Below are 20171 nucleotides of genomic sequence, written 5' to 3' on the forward strand. Positions count from 1 at the left end.
CCCACCACCTCAATCCCAGATCTGGGGAGTACAAAACCAGAAACCAGATCAACTCCTATCCCTCCGTCGCCCTCCCCAGACCCTCCGTCGCCCACCAGATGGACGATCTCAGCTAGCGCCGCCGTCGAACACTGTGCTCCAAGGTCCGAAACGAGGCCACCACCAACCATCAATGGAAGTGCAACCGAATCCAGTCACACACCCATAAATAGGATCCGGAGAGCATCTCAGCCACAGGCCCAGCCACCACCATCCGCCGCGAACCCCCTACCCGTGTAGATACCGCCGTTAACTGGAAGAAAAGTCGATTGAACCCTCTCAGCCTTCCATCCCGACCACCAGAAACATCAAGCTCCCATCCGGCCACACTCAATGGACGCCGACGAGGCCAGAGGCCTGCGCCAGCGCCGTGGCGCAGCCGGACGAGAAAAAGCCAAACAAACGACAAGGGAGGCTAGGGTTTTTGTTTTGCTTATTCTCATAAGTTTAATACGATCTTCTTGAATTTTTTTTTTTCTCTAAAAAATTCTCCTAGCCTATAGCCCATCCCAACCCAAGGATGGTTTCACCTAGGGGTCATCATCTGGCCTTTAGGCCCTAAGCCCGCCACGCCCAGCCCGACCCTTTCTCAAATAGGCTAGGATATGAGCCATGTAAATGAAGCTCGACCCGACCCTTTAGGCCTGCCTAATCAAGCCCTAATAATTTTCTATTTTTTAAATATGTTTTTTTTTCTATAACATACAACTGATCTCTTTATTTGTAATTGATTTCGTCAGCTATATTTTCTTTAATTGACATTTCGTTTGCTAAACTACAATTAATTTTGGGAGATTTCGAGAGATAGTTAATTGAATATAACTAACTTAACTAATATTTATACCTGTTATTAAGTTACTAAAATTAGAAATTGTTAAAATCTACAAGTAATTATGACAAAAAATAAACGGTCCTTGACCCAAAGCACCAAAATAAGCAAAAATTATCCCACTTACCCCAGCAACAGATTTGTATTCCCACATACACAATTTAATAACAAATGACCATTTTTCCTTTAACCCAATTGAAGAATTACAACCACGCCATCTCCCCTTTCTCATCCCAATCTCTTTCTCTCTGTCTCTCTCTCTCTCTCCTCTACTGACCTCCGGCTCCGGTGCTCGACCCAGGCACTCTGGCGACTTACCTTTATCATCTGGCTCCGGCGCTCGACCCAGGCCCTCCTATATATCTCTCTCTCTCTCTCTCCTCAGCGCCATCGTTGAGGCTCAATCCGATGCCACCGGAATCGCGCCGTCGTCGAGGCTCAAATCCGTCAGGCATCGAGGCTCAATCGATCGTCGTGCAACACGATTTCGACTCAGACAGCGACTCCAACGTGCAGCATGAACTTCGACTTCCACTCCGACATGCAGCCTAAATTCCGATTTCGGATTTCGACATGCAGCACAAATTTGCAGACCCCGAACCCAGTCCAGCTCGCCGACCCGGGGATCGAGGACCCGCCGCTTTGTATAGCCATGATCGAGCAGCAGTACACTATGTCCAGCAACGTAGAGGTTCTACTTGCGATTTTGGAGCCTTGGGTTTTGGCCGTGGAGGAAGATGGCTTGCAACAGTAGGGGTTTGCTCCAATTTGGTGCCCATAGCTTTTCTCTGGGTGCCCAAATCAATCTCTCTTTCGTTTTTTTATAGGGTGATTCTAGTTGGACCTCCAAATTTGATATTTGGACCTCCAACTTTTTTCAATTATGAATTGACTTTGTCAAGTTATATGAAAAGACAAATAAGGACAAAGAAAGAAAAATGAAAAAAAAAAAATTAATAAATAAATAAATACTCTTCTTACCTCCTCCAATCGAATATAACATTTAATTAAATTGTTTTTTTTTTTTTCAAAATTTCCTTATATTGCCTATGTAGTTTTACAATTTACCTAAAATAATTAAGTAAAAATAATAATTTCTATACATGGCCCATCATTTAATATAAAAATAAATTCAAAACAATCTGATTTGGAATTTTTTTAAACTAAATTAATTGAATATTATGATATAGTTATTATTCGATCTTCTAACCCAAAAACCCTTGAAATCTTTCTTTTAGCAAATTCAAAGAGATTCCAACAACATATCAAGATCAAGATCAAGAACCAACCCTCTGATTAATTTTTGTGGAGGAGAGACTTACTCATAAGAGAGCAATATAATGTAATTTTGATTCATTCTTCTTCTCATGGTTGAAGAGAGAAAAAAAAAATAGAGTAACAAATTGTTATATCTCATGTTCAAGGGCGTTTTGGTAAAAATAAGGAGGTCTACTTAGCTTTTCAAGTATTCTAAAAAGTAAATTAGAGGTGTACTAAGTATGTGAGATCCAAATAGCAAATTTGGAGGTCCAACTAGAACCACTCTTTTTTATATTTATTTATTTTTTTTAATGTAAAATAGGGGCAGAAGGCCCAAAAGGAAAGAAAAAATGAAAAAAAAAAAAGGGTTCTATTGGGGCAATAGAAGTCTGTTAAAGGTCTATTGGGAGACAATAGACGTTTTGAATTGATGTAATCTTCTCGTTTTTTTTTCTTTAATCAAAGTTTTATTTGTCTAAATTTAGGAAGATTGGTTCCTATTTTGGCAACTAAAAGTTTTATTGGGGGACAACAGACGTCTATTTGGGGGCAATAGACGTTTTGAATTGATGTAATCTTCTAATTTTTTTCTTTAATCAAAGTTTTATTTGTCTAAATTAAGGGAGATTAGTTCTCATTCCGGCGACTGAAAGTTCTATTGGAGGGCAATAGAGGTTTATTGCCCCACTATTAGGGGGCAATAAAGGTCTATTGGGGGGTAATAAACCTTTCCGGCTACCTATGAGATATCCGACGACCTCTTTGGGGAGATCCAGTGAGGTTTTTAGAGAAGTCTGGTGGTGGCGGCCGGTGACCGGATTCCGGTGGCCGGTAATCGGAATCGGGCGAACGATGACGGGAATCCAGTGGCCGGTGACGGGAATCCTGCGAAGAGTCTTATTGTTTTTCTCTCTTCCATTTTCTCTCTCTCTCTCTAAGTAACAAAGGGGTGAGAATAAAATAGTCTCAAAAAAAAAAAAAACTTAATAGGGTATTAGGGAAGACTTCCTTAGAGTGTTTTGGGTAAGAGGGAATTAGAAAAACTTAATGGGGTAAGTGGGAAAAAAGTCCCTAGAAAAGGGTAAATGGAAAAAATCCCAAAAGTAAATAAAAAAACCTGATTGGCAATGAGGGAATGATGAACCCAAGTTTGTATGGGAAAAACTTGAACTTGTAAGGGAAAAACCCTAGAATGCGTTGCATGCTCATCAACAAGTTTGTACCGATTCCTCAATTTTCCTTCTCGTCTGGCGGCCCTTCGTGGCGGGATTGACCTCTAGCCTCTTCTTTGCAATGACGGTGTGGGTGCGGCTGGATGGGTTGTCTTGGTCCTCAGGGACATGGGTCTCCGGCAACTAAAGTTAGGTTCCTCTGGACCATGTTGAATCAGAGCAACAATAGTTTGTGGTCGACGCTAACGAGTTCAGATCCGAGCGTTTTATTCAAGCCTAGGATTGGAGGAGCATGGAGGTGGGGGATTGGTGGTTAGCTGGTAGTTTGGATCTCCAAGTGGAATCAATATGCTTTACACGTAGATCGAGGTTGGATGGGGGGAAAGGGGTTATGGCTATAGTAGGTACATCATGTTGGAAAATGGAGATGGATGATGCTTCGGATGAATGAGAACTTGTTAGGTTGAGGCGTGTAGTCACTCCCCTTAAGAGTAGATCCGCCCCTCGAAGACTAAGTCTTGGTGTATCAGGTTAAGGCGCCCTACCCTCCAGGATACAACAACCTTGATCCTCATATGTGTACACTCACAATACTTGGATTGGTAGAACAGCTTTGAAACTTTCTTTGGTGGAACAGAGAACAGAGAAAAGAGACTCACAAAGACATGATATTAACATAGCTATGTTGGGTTTTTTCATGTGTAGATGAGCTAGTCATGGAGGGTATAAATAGTAGTGCATGAGAGGAAATTAATCATGGAACAATTAAGCTTTGTAACTGACACTATTCAAACACCCCAACGCATGCAGACACAATATAGGACCAATTCATGCAATTAAGGAGAGTAACAGACCTGTTGAGTTTTGATTAATTATGGATTTGAATTCCACTTGAACGGTCCAATTGAACATGAATGCATGATTGAATTCAAAGACCACTATTGCCATTAACTCATGTAACTGAAAATCTATGGCAATCAATATATGAATAATCATTTGAATTCCGGCATGAAAGAAACGGATGAATTCAATTGGATTGGAATACTAACAACAAGTATTTTGAAATACCATAAAATTCTAACAATCCCCCACATATTTCAAAATACGAAATGAACTAGGAAATGAAGATAGAAGTACCAAAGGAAAATTGAGAAAATAATGCATATGAACTGGTGTCTTTTGGACTATGAACCAGTCATAGGATAGGTTAGCCGTGACTCACAGAAATTTGGTGAAAACTAAATTTTCTATGAACCATAATTTATTTAGTGTGAATCATGCAACTAACCACCCACATTAAGTCCTCGGAATCAAGCTGTTCTCTGCGGGTTGGCGCAAATCGGCCATGCGCACCTGGATTTTCATGAGTGCTCTAGAGAACCTGCCCAAGTCTCATAGGAAGCGGCCCCACTTCCACACTCAAATAGGTGAATCCATCAAGTGTGTACTGGAATCAAACACACCACCCTTAATAAGGGCTATGGTATTCATTAAGAACCATTTTGTTCAACCTTCCACGTTCCAGTTAAGCACTATCTACACCATAGGGAGGGACACTTCAACGAATAATCGATAGTGCACTACAGGTCAACAAGTGACTTGTTATTACCCATATGAACCTACTTCCTGGGATCTCCATTCACATAGGTTGGGTTACCATCACTCTTGACCTTTGACACAGGCATAAGTCCCATCCCCCTCGATGTATCAGCCACTACCTTTCGGTTTAGTGGTTTTGTCAGAGGATCTGCTAGATTCATCTCTGACCTCACAAAGTCTAGGGATATTACCCCATTCTCAAGCAATTGCCTTACAGTTTTATGTCTTAGGCGTATATGCCTACTTTTCCCATTATATGTTTTATTTTGAGCTCGGGCTATTGCAGCCTGGCTATCACAATGCATAGACACAGATGGAGCAAGTCTATTCCACAATTGAATTTCTGCCAAGAGGTTTCTAAGCCACTCAGCTTCTGAACCAGCCTTCTCTAAGGCTACAAACTCGGATTCCATGGTGGAATGAGTTATCAATGTTTGCTTGGAAGATTTCCAAGACACTGCACCACCACCAAGAGTAAACACGTACCCACTAGTGGATTTAGTTTCATCTGAATCAGAGATCCAGTTAGCATCACTATACCCCTCAAGTATAGCAGGTGTTCCAGCATACATCAATCCATAATCAAAGGTACCTTTTAGGTATTTAAGTACTCGTGATATTGCTGTCCAATGATCCTTATTTGGACTTTGAGTGTACCTACTCAATCTATTAGTAGCATATGCAATATCGGATCTTGTGCAATTTGTCAAATACATTAAGCTACCAATAATTTGTGCATATTCAGATTGACATACACCATCACCTTTATTATTCTTCAATTGGGTATTAGCATCATAGGGTGTGGAAACTGGACTAACATCAAAATGCTTAAACTTTCTCAAAAAATTTTCTACATAATGTTCTTGAGAGAGTAGTATTCCTTCATGGGTCCTAGTAATTTTAATTCCAAGAATGACATCGGCCACACCCATATCCTTCATGTCAAATTTAGATGCCAAAAAAGATTTAGTTTCATTTACAACTTCAAGACTAGTACCCATGATAAGCATATCATCAACATAAAGGCAAATAAGCACACAAGAATCTCTAACGACTTTACTATATAAGCATTTATCTCCATCATTAATCATAAAGCCATTAGAAAGCATAACTTTCACTACAAAAAAAAATTCAATTGGCCACGGCGCAAAACCGTCGCCAAAAGCCAAATTGCCTTCGCAAAAGACCAATGGCGACGGCAAAATTGCCGATGTCGTTGGTGGCGTCGCCATTGCTATTTGCGACCGAAATTACGCCGTCGCATGAATTTTGGCGACGGTATTTACGCCGTCGCATGATTTTTGACGACTGCATAATGACGACGCCATCAGCAATTTTGCCGTCGCCAAAGGTCATTGGTGACAGCAACATTGCCGTCGCAAAAGTGCATATTTTTTATTAAAAAAAAAAAAACCTGGCATGCAATTTTGCATACCAGATTTTTTTTTTTTGAGCAAAAGAAGCTATATAAATCATAAATTTCATATGTTTTTTCACATTATTTCTATACATTTCATACAACTTCACCAATCTTGAAAAATACAAAAACAATCAAAAATTGAAATACATAATACTGACGCCCGGTAGGCTAAGTATCATGACCTACATACTCTGAGCTATTGAGGTGATTGAAAAGCTTCTTTGCCTTGATGAGCCATATTCAATTGCTAACTCATAAAACTTGGATGTTGCAGCAGCCGATACTTGATAGGACTCATTGTTTTGACAAATCCCCTTGATTAATGCATCTTGTCCCAGAACATATCCCTTGGCAACCATTGTTTTGACAACTTCCGTAGCAACAGTTACTGCCAGAGCTAGAAATGAACTGACTTGTGTGAATAGCCTGCAATTTTATGTAAATCATGTCAAGCTATAAAACATTGTACCGCTAGGCAATAATCAGAATTCAAGCTAGATGATTGAATGTTCTTTCATGTTAAAGTTATTATAAGACAAACAGAAGAAAGCTTTAACACCTATCAACAGTAACCATGGTTTGTATGTCATCCCCAAGCTCCCTTCAACTCATACGTCCTTCATAGACCATAAAATATTCCTGCACATTCTTGAAGAAACCAAAACAAAGTCAGCCAAGTAAAGCCAAATTACTCTCTTTAAGCTCACTTTACACCAAACATAATATCTAGAAAGAATAATTAAGTAAATAGCATAGCTACACTATTATGAAACTTTTTAACGAATCTGACCCACAAGTCTTAAGAGTAACTATTGCATTATAAAATGAAACAGAATTGAGCAGACAAACCAATCCTTTATGCCACAAATATATAACTAATTACAGAAGCCCTAATAAATAACCTAGTGGTTTATGATGGCCAATGATCATTGAAATCAAGGCATGAAGCAAAATTAAGGTAACACTTTGAAGTTGTAGTAATGTCCTTGTGATTCAGGATTATCATGAATCTCTGTTGTTCAATATAGAAAGTGAATCAATCAGTGTTCATAGCTTTGGAATCGTAGATATTATTTCTATCAATAATAGTTTTATATAGGTTTCATTCAACTCTTTTGACTAGATAGTCCAATTACACAATTCACAGAAAGAAATTCCAATGATAGCTTTTGGATTTGATCACACACATAACACTCTTGGTGGCATAGTTATGAAGCCATATAGCAAACTAATGCTGACATTTAATGCACAAGGCAAGCAAACTTGTAGTAGAAGCTGGACTCCCAGTACTGGTTATTTTGAAGGGTTAGTAGTATAGAGAACTAACATAGTGCATAAAAATGAAAAAAAATCAGCAAATACTCAAATAAAATGCAAAGTGTAGTCATATCTTTTAGTAGCCCGTATAGTACATATCTTTCAGTAGCCCGTACATAGTGCATTACCATTTACATTCAGATTCTATTCAGAGCATACTACAATAAAATGCAAAGTGTAGTCATTAAACTACAACACCTATTTCAATCAGTGGGATGATCTCACAGAGACAGAGACACACACAGAGAGAGAGAGAGAGAGAGTACCTGTAACTCGTTGTAGAAAGTTATGGGTGATGAACTGGAGTATTTCTGCTTGCGTCGCGATCTAAATTGAATTTGTACTTAAGGCATTGGTATTTCTCATAACCAAAAGAATAAGGAACTAGCAAAACACAGATTAACAAAAAAGTAAATACAAAAATCTAATGCAGATGGAGGGAGAGAGATATGAATTGCAAGATCAGAAGAACTTTAGATCTACCTGCCCAAAGAAACAACAGATTGGAATATAAGCAAAATAGCAAAGAATTTGCATTACAATTGAAAATATAATACACTCTCAGAACAAATTGGCACTGAGATAATATGCACTTACCCAGAAGCTGCTAGCCCTAAATCAAATCGAAGCCACAGAAACCAATATATAAAACTATAAAAAAAGTAATAATAACAATAAAAATCAGAAAGCAAATCTGATGTCCAAATGTTGTTCGCATAGGATTCTTCTAGTTAGGTAATTCCAAAAGAATAACATAGTTGCAATACAAGGAATTCATAACATATCCTAGGCTATTTTATGTTTATAGGTGAAGTACAAAAATTACAAATGAATATAATTGGAGAGCTCCTCCCAACCTAGTCCATCCTTCAGATTAATTTTAATCATCTTACGAAAACCATTGCAAAGGATTAAACCAATTAAGGGATAACAAAATTTGAACAGAAACCAAGTTGATTACAACCAGACCCTCTTCCGATTATCTGCACAAATCCTCAATACCCTAAAACAAATTGATTACAATTAATATTTCAACCTATAGAGACTTCGGTGCTTATACCCACTACCATTACCCAATTGAATATCAATCAAGGTTCAATAAGGCATAACCCAAATCCCTCAAACAGGCACCCAATTGATGATTGAACCCTAAAATAATCCTAAAATTCCAATAATCAAGCAAAAAACAAAACTTAAATTACAAGATACTTACAATATGCAATAGAAGATTCAAGCTGCAAAACTCCCAGGAGCCATTGCTGCAAAATTAAGCTACCAAGTTAGCCAAAGCTGTAGAACTTTGACTAACATGGATCTGGGATTTAATTTGGAAACTAAAATGCACAACATTAATGGCAAAGTTGTAAAGTTAAACAACAAAGGCATGGAATCTAAATAAGAAATTACTGATAAAGAATTTATCTGGGCAAATTGAGATGTTGATTGAAAACTTTACCTTCGTTGCAGGAAGTTCATAATCTTGGATACCAATGCTCTGCAATGAGAATAGAAAAGTGCCCTTATTTGCATTTGACCAAAAGTAGGGTTGTATTTAGGACACGGCAATTTCTGCCAGAGAAGAGAAGGCATAGATTCGACAGGAACTAAACTAGCAGAGAACTTGGCATCTAGGAATGGGATTTTAGGGTTTCATGAAGAGAGATCGAAGGGCTCAAGCTTGGGTTTTTAATTGCCAAAACCCGAGCAACATCTAACCTCAGCTAACGATAGATCGGGGCCTCGAGATTAAGCGACTACGGATCAGATCCAGAATGAAAAAGAACAAAGCTGAAGGCTTCAAAGAGAGAGAGAGTATCTGTTTTTTTAAATTGGAGTGGATAAGTTTCACAACCGTGTAGTAACGCGACGGCACCTCCAGCAGTTGCAATTGACAAAAGACTTTGCGACAGCAAAGTTTTGCCGAAGCATAAATCATTTTTTCGCGACTGCTACTACCACGACATATTAACGCGGTGGCGAACTTTCAGTATCTTTGCGACGGCCCAATTTTGCCGACGGCCCAAATAAGGAGCTATTGGCGACGACAACTGCTTGCTACGCAAAGTAGTGAAGCCAATTGAATTCTTTTTTGTAGTGTTTGTCAAATTTATCATGCCATTGCTTAGGAGCTTGTTTCAAACCATATAAAGATTTTACAAGCTTACATACCTTATGCTCCTGCCCTTCAACGGTATATCCTTCGGGTTGGTCCATGTAAATCTCCTCTTCCAATTCGCCATTCAGAAATGCAGTTTTAACATCCATTTGATGAATGACAAGATTATGAATGGATGCCAATGCAATAAGAACTCTAATTGAGGAAATTCTACTTACAGGAGCAAAAGTATCAAAATAATCTATATCCTTCTTTTGTTTATAATCCTTAGCTACCAGACGCGCCTTAAACTTATCAATAGAACCATCTGGTTTCAATTTCTTTTTAAAAATCCACTTGCAACCTAAGGTTTTAGCTCCTGGAGGTAAATCTACTAACTCCCACACATGATTAGAGAGAATTGACTCTAATTCACTATTGATAGCTTCTCTCCAGAAAGGTGCGTCAATGGAACTTATGGCTTCTCTATAACTTTGTGGGTCATTGTCAACTAAGAAGGTATAGAAGTCATCTCCGAAATTGGTTTCTTTTCTTACTCTCTTACTTCTCCTTGGTTCAATTTCGGGGCTTTTGTTTCTTTCATGTTCAGAATTTGAACGTGAAGTGGCTGCTTTATCTCCACAAATTTTCATTGGAAAGATGTGCTCAAAAAATTCAGCATTCTTAGTTTCCACTATTGTGTTCACCTCCATCAAGTTTTGATCACTTTTGACAACTAAGAACCTGTACGCAGCACTATTCTGAGAATATCCAATAAGCATTGCATCAAAGGTTTTAGGACCTAATTTCCTCTTCTGAGGCTCAGGTAAAAGTACCTTTGCCAAACACCCCCACACTTTGAGGTATGTTAAATTAGGTGCATGACCTCTCCATAATTCATATGGAGATTTCCCAGTCTTCTTGTAAGGTATTCTGTTTTGAATATGACAAGCAGATAAAATTGCTTCCCCCCACAAGTTTAAAGGTGCTCCTGAACTTACTAACATGGCATTCATCATTTCCTTTAATGTTCTATTTTTTCTTTCTGCTATTCCATTGGACTCGGGTGAATACGGGGGTGTCACTTCATGAATTATTCCATGTTCTTCACAAAAAGAACTAAACGGGTTTGACTCATACTCTCCACCTCTATCGGTCCTCAAACATTTTATCTTTTTGCTCAATTGATTTTCTACTTCAGCTTTATATTTTAGGAACATCTCTCCAGCTTCATCTTTATTCCTAAGTAAGTAGACCTTGGTGTATCTAGAGTAGTCGTCTATAAAAGTAATGTAGTACTTTTTCCCTCAAGTCATTGTTTGTTTTAAGTCCCCAAGGTCACTATGAATCAACCCAAGAAGCTCAGATTCTCTTTCTACAGATTTACAAGACTTTTTGGTTGACTTAGACTCTACACATACTTCACACTTTCCTTTGTTTTGGCAAGTAGAATATGTAAGCATACCAATTTCTTTCATTTTCTTAATATAAGGAAAACTCACATGACCAAGTCTACCATGCCATATATCAACAGAGTCAATCAAATAAGCAAAAGAAGTAGATGCATTCTCATTAATAATCTCATAAACATTCAAAACAAACAAACCCTGGTTACGATAACCTTTCCCCACAAATGTGCCATTCTTGGTCCTATGTTGGGTTTTTTCATGTGTAGATGAGCTCGTCATGGAGGGTATAAATAGTAGTGCATGAGAGGAAATTAATCATGGAACAATTAAGCTTTGTAACTGACACTATTCAAACACCCCAACGCATGCAGACACAATATAGGACCAATTCATGCAATTAAGGAGAGTAACAGACCTGTTGAGTTTTGATTAATTATGGATTTGAATTCCACTTGAACGGTCCAATTGAACATGCATGAATGCATGATTGAATTCAAAGACCACTATTGCCATTAACTCATGTAACTGAAAATCTATGGCAATCAATATATGAATAATCATTTGAATTCCGGCATGAAAGAAACGGATGAATTCAATTGAATTGGAATACTAACAAGTATTTTGAAATACCATAAAATTCTAACACATCAGGGTTGTCTCCGACTATCCTAAACCTGGTTTGAAACTCTCTAGGATGTTGTAGACGAGGAAACGTGACATAATGAATGTTGGTGAGGATGCGACGATGATGTCGACGTAGGTACCGACGAGTAAGTGGTGCATGTGTCTGTTTTGTATAGTGCCATGAGTGCACTTTGTGAAGTAACATCTTTAACCAGGTCATGGTTCCAAAGTTTAGAGCTAGAAGTCAAACCTTCTCCGAATTTGAGGATGAGTGGGCGGAGGCTCTTGCTTGGAGTAATGACTGGGTTATTAGAGGACTGATCGGTTAGGCTCTATATGGTAGAGGGGTGGCGCTGGCGTGGCTTCGATTTCATGCTTCACTAGTCTCCTTGATTGGATGCAGACTCATGTTTAATGGACCTGATTTTCCTCGGTATTGGACCATGGCTCTTTGCCTCAATTACATTGTGGTTCAGTTTATAGGTCTGTTTCGTTTGTTTTTAGTAGTTGTTAGGTTTTGGATCTATTTACGTATCTCAAATAAGTCTATGCTCTTACAAGATAGAGTAGTTGTCTTAGATTCCCGCGAGTCTCTAGATCTGGGGTAGCTAGTCTGTTACCATAGGACTCATCCCTTGCCGACTTTAGGTCGTACAGTTTAGTTTCATCATGTTCTTATGTGATTGGGAGATTTTGGGATGACCCTCCCAACAATTCATTGTTGTGGCCCTTTACCGCTGTAATTTTTGGTCAATTTAAATGGGGCTAGTTGTCCGATCCAATTCTCGTAGTTGAATCCATTAACTTGTCAATCTCTTATTAAGTGATGAAGAGTAGTTTTCAGTTATTAATGCTTTGTCATTGAAGAAGTAATCCGTTAATGGGTGCTGTAATTGTAGTTAATTTGTAGTTGTAGTTTATTAGAATGAATTTTCATTTCATCAAAAAGAAAAGAAAAGAAAAGAAGTGATGATGAATATTGTAGGATTGAGGGAGTGCATTTCATAATTCATTGATGCAAAAGCAAAAGTTACTCCATTGTTTCAATATGTTATCTCACTTTTATACATATTCTACAATCATGACCATAGATGGGCAAATCTTGTATTTCAATCCATGTTTCTCCCTTTAAAAGAAAGCAATATTCAATCTAGCTAGCTTAAATTTGTTGTGCTCGATGCTCATCAGTTTAGTTTAATTGCCAAAGCGTGCTTACTTTGTTATAATTCCTCAAACGCAAAAAGAGAGACAATTCGGTGTAAAAGCAAACAATACTAGGATTACTTCCATTCATTATAATAGGAAGAGGCTCTTCCGCAATTCTCGGATTACATTTAAGACTGTTTTTGGCTCCCACTTAGCTTCGGCTCTCAAGGCTAATAATAATGCGGCTCTCAAAGCTAATAATAATGTGTTATTATCTCATATATGCTTTATGTGCTTTTCAAAATAAAAGAACAATCATAATGTGTTATTATCTCATATATGCTTTCTGTGCTTTTCAAAATAAAAGAACAATCACATTCTTTTATCTCTCCTAATCACATTCTCAGTGAGCTGTGACTTGTTGGTAAGTTATAATTCCAATGATTCTTATTGACATATGTAAGGGTGAGGTGGGTTAAGGATTTTTTTTATGCCTTGAAGAGAATTAAAATATGGAAGACAAAGGTTAAATAGCGTGTTTATATACAAAAGATAAGCCTAGATGCTATCAGTTGTTAACCATTTGCATTTAAATTCCCACTTGTTCGGTTCTACCAAGAATATAACACTTGTCGTGGTCCGCTGCCTATTATTTTACCGAGATTTTCCTAACTTAACCATCCGTTAGTGTTGGATTTTAACTCAAAAGGTCTCGGTACAATTGGGTGTACAGCCATCCACTTATAAATTATATTTTGATTTATCACTTTTCTAATGTGAGATATTTCTTCTCAAACAGTCATTTTTTTTTCCCTATCTCTTCTTTCTATTCTTCAACACCCAACCATTCATGTTGGCTCTTCCTGCTAGCGTCCATGACCATCTCTCTTCTCATCCGTTTCTAACTAAATATATTAACTCCAACTTCTCATTACTGATATTTTTCTTGGGGTTTTTTTTTTCCAATGACGACTTTAAAATGAGAACTTTAGTGAGAATTTTTTTTCAAAGGTTAGATGACTTTTTTTTTTTTTGAGTGGAAGACGTCAATAGAACCAACACACACACCCATGCAGTGTATCCCAGCATAGCCAGACTAATCACTGCACCGCAGACGCACGAACCATTGGGTGTTTTAACTAACCCAGGTCCCTCAAATCTGCTGGCCACGGGATGGAGCTGGGATTCGAACTCTAGACCTGGGGGTTCCAGACTAGGCAGCTCGACCAACACACCACACCACGTGGTTTCAAGGGTTAGATGACTTATATGTTAAGAAATAATATTTCAATCATAATTGTAACAACTATATATCGACTTGAAAATCCTTGTAGTCTTTATTAGAAACTCTCCTTATTTTTGAGAGAGAACAAGAAATAAAAAAAGGTTAATTATATTGTGATCAATCTATGTAAGTTGGTTGTAAAAGTAAGATGATTATTTCATGTGTAGTGCTCAATGCCATTGCTATCTTGAGTATCTTCCCTACTAAGCGAAGCATTGTTTGGCTCATAGCCAAAGCCAACTGGCTATCTAGCCAAGCCACGTACAGCTGCTCTCTGTCCAGTTTAAAAACCCTTCATAAGCCCCATTCTCATGTCACAGCTCAGAAACAAAATGGAGCATGATCATGAAGCAGCTCTATTCCATTCATACCCTGCCTGTGCATACTACGTCCAGAGCCCATCCACCATCTCCCATGCTAACAGCGCCCATATCCGAAACAGCACCATCCCCGAATCCGAATTCCAATTCAACTCCCCCGCCCGACCCGACCCAACAAACCCTACCCTTCAGGAGCAGGAAGCAGCCTCTCGAGCCTTTACTCTCTCGCACTACTCCTCCTCTCGAGGCTCCAGCCACTCCTTCTTGCATCACCAGAAAAAGATCTCTTACGACGCAGGTAGCCACGAAAATGGCGAGAACCGTTTGATTATTGTGGATGCCGGCGGCGATGATATTCATAACGGTGATGGTCGTGACGATGATGATGAATATGATTATTACGGGATGAAGAAAAGATCAGGGTGGTGGAAGAGGTACTGTTCGTACCGGAATTCGGACTCATGTGTGTGGATTTTCATGCAAATTAGTTGGAGGGCTATCTTGAGCTTCTGGATTGCATTGCTTGTGTTTTACATCGCCACAAAGCCACCTCCACCCAAAGTATCTATTAAGGTACGTACTGTTCGTATGTTCAATGTCTCACAGTCTCATCGGTCGGTCTGAGTTTTCAGACTATATTGCAATAACAATCTACGGATTATAGATAAATAATTAAACTGAGTGTCAAGAGAGGATGATAATACAAATATCTGGGCTGACTGATGAGAAAAAAACTCATTAAACGACTTGAAGAAGATAACTCTAATGCAAAAATCATAGCTAGGTTACGTGCACATTTCTTGTTTTGCCTTAAATTAGTCAAGTGCTAATTAATTATATTGAGGGTTGGGAGACGTAATAACGTATCCAGTAAATTAGAGGTAGAGGAAAAAAAAAATCAAACAAATTAAAAACAGTACAGTCAATGAATCAATAGTCCTTCACCGATTATCTTTGTGATCTCCCCCAAGAAATAGGAGAGTATGAAAAGGGCCTGAGGGCTAATTTTCTGGTTTTCTTTTTGTTTTTGGCCCTTTTGGCCTCCTTTGTGACGAAGAAAAATATGAGTCAATAGTCGTGCACTTCTAGTACAAAGAATTTAGCAGACCCAAAAAGTATATTTAAATCCAAATGCAAATGTTTTTATTTTTTATTTTTATTTTTTTTATGACTGAATCCAAATGGATAATTGTTACCCAGTAATCATATTTCACATATTACATCCTATTTTCAACCTTGGGTCAATGATGACTCATGACTCGGCTGGTATAGTGGTATTACAGGAAGACATGACTGGCAAAATAGAATACAAATGAAGGGGGGATGTTAGATTGTATAATGAAAGCCTACAGAAGTCTTCCAACACTAATATTTTTATGTAGAAAGAGGTTTATGGGCCATTGGGCCTTGTCTTGATATACTGTTGGGTGCAAATGCCATCATGTGGATATTGCAATTATTATTATTATTATTATTTCCAAATAATGATTTGGATATTGCAAATGCCATGAAGACTGAAGAGAAATAGAGAATAGCTTTGAGCCTTTGATATAAATTAAACTTGTTGCCTAATAATGAGACTCAGACCATCATAGCCATCATGATAGTGTAACTTTTCAAAAATTATTATCATAAAATAACTAATAAACTTTGTCAAAAAATAATAATAATAATATCCGATTACAATTATTTCTACAATATATTAACATATGAGATATACACAATTATCATTTTTTTGAGTTTAATTACTCAAGAACATATTTTACTCTATTGAGGACCTTATTTACTTTAACGAAGATTTTTGTAATTACCACATGAGCAGTCGAAGTGGTAACATAAATCATCAAAATAGTAAATATATAATATGAGAGAGTGGCCTAAAACATTACCCAATAAGACGAATAAAAAACATATCCAGCCAGCCTTAGTGTGGAGTTCACCCTCCAAAAGTCCAAAGCCACCCTATCATTTGAGTAATAGAGATAGGAGGAGTCTCGAAACTGATAAGGATTATGTGAGCGATTGTGACCTTGAATCTTATACGCTTCATCCTTCATCAATTTAAGAGAATATTTATGAGTAATATTGTCTAGTCTTACGTTTTGGTGTCGGACTCTTCAAGTTCAGAGTTCAGACCATCTTACTGCATGCTTTAAATAATAACCATCTATAGATATTTTTGGACATAGTCAAGAAGAATAATAGAAGTTATATATAGTTTTTTTTTTATTCATACTCTATCAATTTTACGATGCCAGTGAGATTTCAATCCGTAATTTCTAAAGCGTTAATTATTCTATATAACCGAATAGTTTGCAGTTGACCCCTATAGCTTCTATTTCACTTCCTAGCTAGCTACTTGCTTTAATGTTATATGTTTGACAGTGCAGATGGCAGGAATAGGGCAATTTGGGTTAGGGGAAGGAGTTGATGGTTCAGGTGTTTCAACTAAGTTCCTAACCTGCAATTGTTCCATAGACCTAATAATAGAGAACAAGTCTAAGCTCTTTGGACTTCAAATTCGTCCTCCAGTGATGGACGTCTCCTTCGGCCGCCTGTCTTTTGCATCATCAAATGTAAGCATGCCAATTGAATTTGCTAAATAGAAAATTAATCTCGTACATGATCTTTAGGCCAGTTAATTAAATACTGTAAATAGCAATTTATTCATCTGGTAAAGACTTGAATCTCAAATATTAATACGGGCAGGGACCAAAGCTATATGCAGAACATGGGTCAACAAAGTTCAAGTTATATGTGGGAACAAGAAACAGGCCTATGTATGGTGCTGGAAGAAGCATGGAGGACATGTTAGAGTCAGGCAAGGGTTTGCCTTTGGTGGTTCGAGTCAGATTGCGCTCAAGTTTTCAAGTCGTTTGGAATCTGATAAAGCCTAAGTTCCATCACCAAGCTCAGTGCTCATTAGTCCTTGATCGGGCTTACGACAAAAGACATCGAACTCAGGCCTACAACAGCACCTGCATAATCACTTAAAGGAAGAATTAGTCGTGGTAGAGATCATTGAAATGGGACTATATATCTATGTACATGCACAATATAAAATGAAATGATGGAAGCCTATTATTATTGCTTGTACTCCCACGCACTGGCGGACGCACGGAGAGGCGAGTGGGGGCTGTGGCCCCCAGTGGGCTTTTCTTTTTGCTGAATTGAGTCTCTTATTTTAATATGTTTTCATTGTTTTGCCCCCAGGCAGTCGTATTTCACATCTCATTCAGTCTTGACTTTTCAAGTTTGTAAATTTATGTTAATTGTATAATAAATAGAGAAAATTTCAGCCTACGTCCCCAAACTATGCTGCCAAGGCTAATTTGATATCCTAACTCTCAAAAGTATCAATATGATACCCAAAGATCTATATTGGCATCAACGTGATACTTCCATCAAAAATATTTAACGGCGTCGTCTGTTTGCTGACGTGGCAAACATGTGGGCCCTTAAAAAAAGTAAAATGACCAATTTACCCTTTTTTTTGTTAATTCATTTTTTTTCCATTTTTTTTCTTCTTTTTTTCTTCTTGTTCTAATTGTTCTTCTGGGATTTTGTTCTAGCCAAACCGCCGCAAGCTCCGCTCCTTCTCCTCCGCCCAAGAAATCAAAGAAAAATGGCTTATGCTTCTTCTTCAACCTCAGTCTTCTTCTTCTTCTTCTTCTCTCTCTCCTCTCCTTCTCCTCCGCCCAAACCATCACCAATGCTGCCATCATCCTCTCCAATTTGGCATCATCCTCTCACCGACTTCGACGGGTATTGGTCAGCTAAATCAAAATCTAAAACACACACACATTCGCATTCTCATTTCTTTAACAATCAAAGCTTAAATACCAGATAGTTTCCCAGACGTATACCTTACAAACTTAGAGAGGTCTGGGTCTTCTGCCGCAAAGCCCACGAACAAGGGAACGTAAGCAATCTAGTCCGGCGTCGTCGTCACCAGCAATGAAATTATTAACAACAATCAGAACCCAATTTCTCTTAAAACCAAAATCCAAAATAGATGGGTTCTTGGGTTTTCACCTCACAATGACAAGAGAAGGAGGGCGACAGTTTTGCCTGTCGATTTCTAAGACTCAACTCGATGTCGACGGTGGGTGTGACACATTCGCCCCGAGCTCCGTCACCGTTGCAGCCTCGAGTTGAAGGTTAGCATCGAAGTTATCCTCCCTCTCCTCTCCTTCTCCTCCGCCCAAACCATCACCAACGCTGCCATCATCCTCTCCAATTCCTGCTACAAATCCATGTCCCTCGCACTCAACTCTCGGCGGACGGAGCTTCTGGAGCGATTTGAGGTTCCCGGGTTCGAGCAAGTAGCGCTTTGAGGTTGTCGGGTTCTAGGTCGCGGTCGACGGCGTCGTTTCGGGGAGCGAAGATGGTGATGTTGTGGCGGCCGACGGCCTCTTCGAGAGTCTGTAAGAGCAGGGCCTTCTCGACGAGCTCGGCCAGATCGGCTTAATGCGAGTGGAGAAGGGCCACCAGGACGGAGTTGGAGTTGATCTAAGCGGTGGACGCCGAGGCGGATGAGGAGGAGGGCTTCTGAGGATATTCCGGCAATGCGAAGCAGGTTCCGGCAAAGAAGAAGAGGAGGAGGAGAGAGGCGAGAGCCAATGCGCCACGGATGCGTAAACCCGTGGCGGCCGTACAATGCGGTGGATTCAGAGAGAGAAAGGGAAGAAGAAGGAGAAGGAGGAGGAAGAGAGAGAGAGAGAGAGAGATATATATATATATATATATATATATATATATATAATTATTTTTTTAAATTAATTAGTAGAGGAAGACAATTTTACCCTTGATAAAAATATTACATGGGACCCACGTGTTTGCCACGTCAGCAAACAGATGGCGCCGTCAGAGATTTTTGACAGAAGTATCACGTTGATGTCAAAATACGTCTTTGGGTATCACATTGATACTTTTGAGAGTTTGGATATCAAATTGGCCTTGACAGCATAGTTTAGGGACGGTAGCTGAATTTTTCTCTAATAAATATGCATATAAAATCCGTTCAGAAAAATCATGACAAAGAGCCCAGTTTTCAAGAGCTCATCAACATCGATGTTTGTTTTTGAGATATTTTAAACTCAAAGTCTGAGATTATTACTGTGTTCTTTGTTGAACTCAAACTCATTGAAAAACTAGTTCAGAATTGGAAAAGTATGTGCCAAGATATGTTGGAGGTTGGAGGCAACTGTTATTTCTGGCAAACAAAGTTTCAGGCTTAAGAATTGTATAATTGGCTGTATAAAGCCACCTAATATCAGATTGTGGCTTGTAACAACATACATTCTCATATTTTATTGTTCTAAAAGATTTAGTTATTATTTAGTTTGCATGAAATTCAGAGACAACTAATGTTAATTTTGATTTATTGTTGCTTGACGTATGCTTGTTTGCTAAAGAAATGTTAGCAATGTTTATTTTTATTTTTTTTATATCAAGAGAATTGAATGTAAATATTTTGTATTTTATAGAAATGTACTAATTGAAAATCGATCTGTATATTTGCTAGAAAATGTACCAATTAAAGTTTTCTTTCATTCATTGAGGTTTTATTTTGTGTTTGTTAATTTTTTTTGCCCCCACGTCCAAAAGTTTCTGCATTCGCCACTGCTCCCACGTACAGCCACTAAAGTTTATC

General features: G+C 38.4%; 1 protein-coding gene and 1 long non-coding RNA gene across 7 annotated transcripts; one reads left to right on the forward strand and one right to left on the reverse strand.

The window, feature by feature from the left end:
- Positions 1-6367: 6367 nt before the first annotated feature.
- On the reverse strand, positions 6368-10046 carry LOC133717311 (uncharacterized). 6 transcript variants are annotated; one of them, XR_009849527.1, is made up of 5 exons: positions 9093-10046; positions 8850-8940; positions 7903-8119; positions 6879-6958; positions 6368-6745 (listed from the first exon to the last, which is right to left on the reverse strand). It is a non-coding gene; the product is annotated as an uncharacterized LOC133717311 (long non-coding RNA). The 6 variants fall into 6 exon arrangements; XR_009849528.1 differs by having other exon boundaries at positions 7903-8020; positions 8850-8970; positions 9093-10043; XR_009849525.1 differs by having other exon boundaries at positions 7903-8020; positions 9093-10039.
- A 4433-nt stretch (positions 10047-14479) lies between these two features.
- LOC133717241 (uncharacterized) lies at positions 14480-17605 on the forward strand. Its single transcript, XM_062143921.1, has 3 exons — positions 14480-15088; positions 16906-17091; positions 17225-17605. Exons 1-3 carry the CDS (start codon positions 14507-14509, stop codon positions 17507-17509), a joined length of 1053 nt encoding a protein of 350 aa, XP_061999905.1. The 5' UTR covers positions 14480-14506; the 3' UTR covers positions 17510-17605.
- Positions 17606-20171: the final 2566 nt, after the last annotated feature.

The sequence above is a fragment of the Rosa rugosa genome, chromosome 6 (genome assembly GCF_958449725.1).
Source record: "Rosa rugosa chromosome 6, drRosRugo1.1, whole genome shotgun sequence".
Taxonomy (NCBI): domain Eukaryota; kingdom Viridiplantae; phylum Streptophyta; class Magnoliopsida; order Rosales; family Rosaceae; genus Rosa; species Rosa rugosa.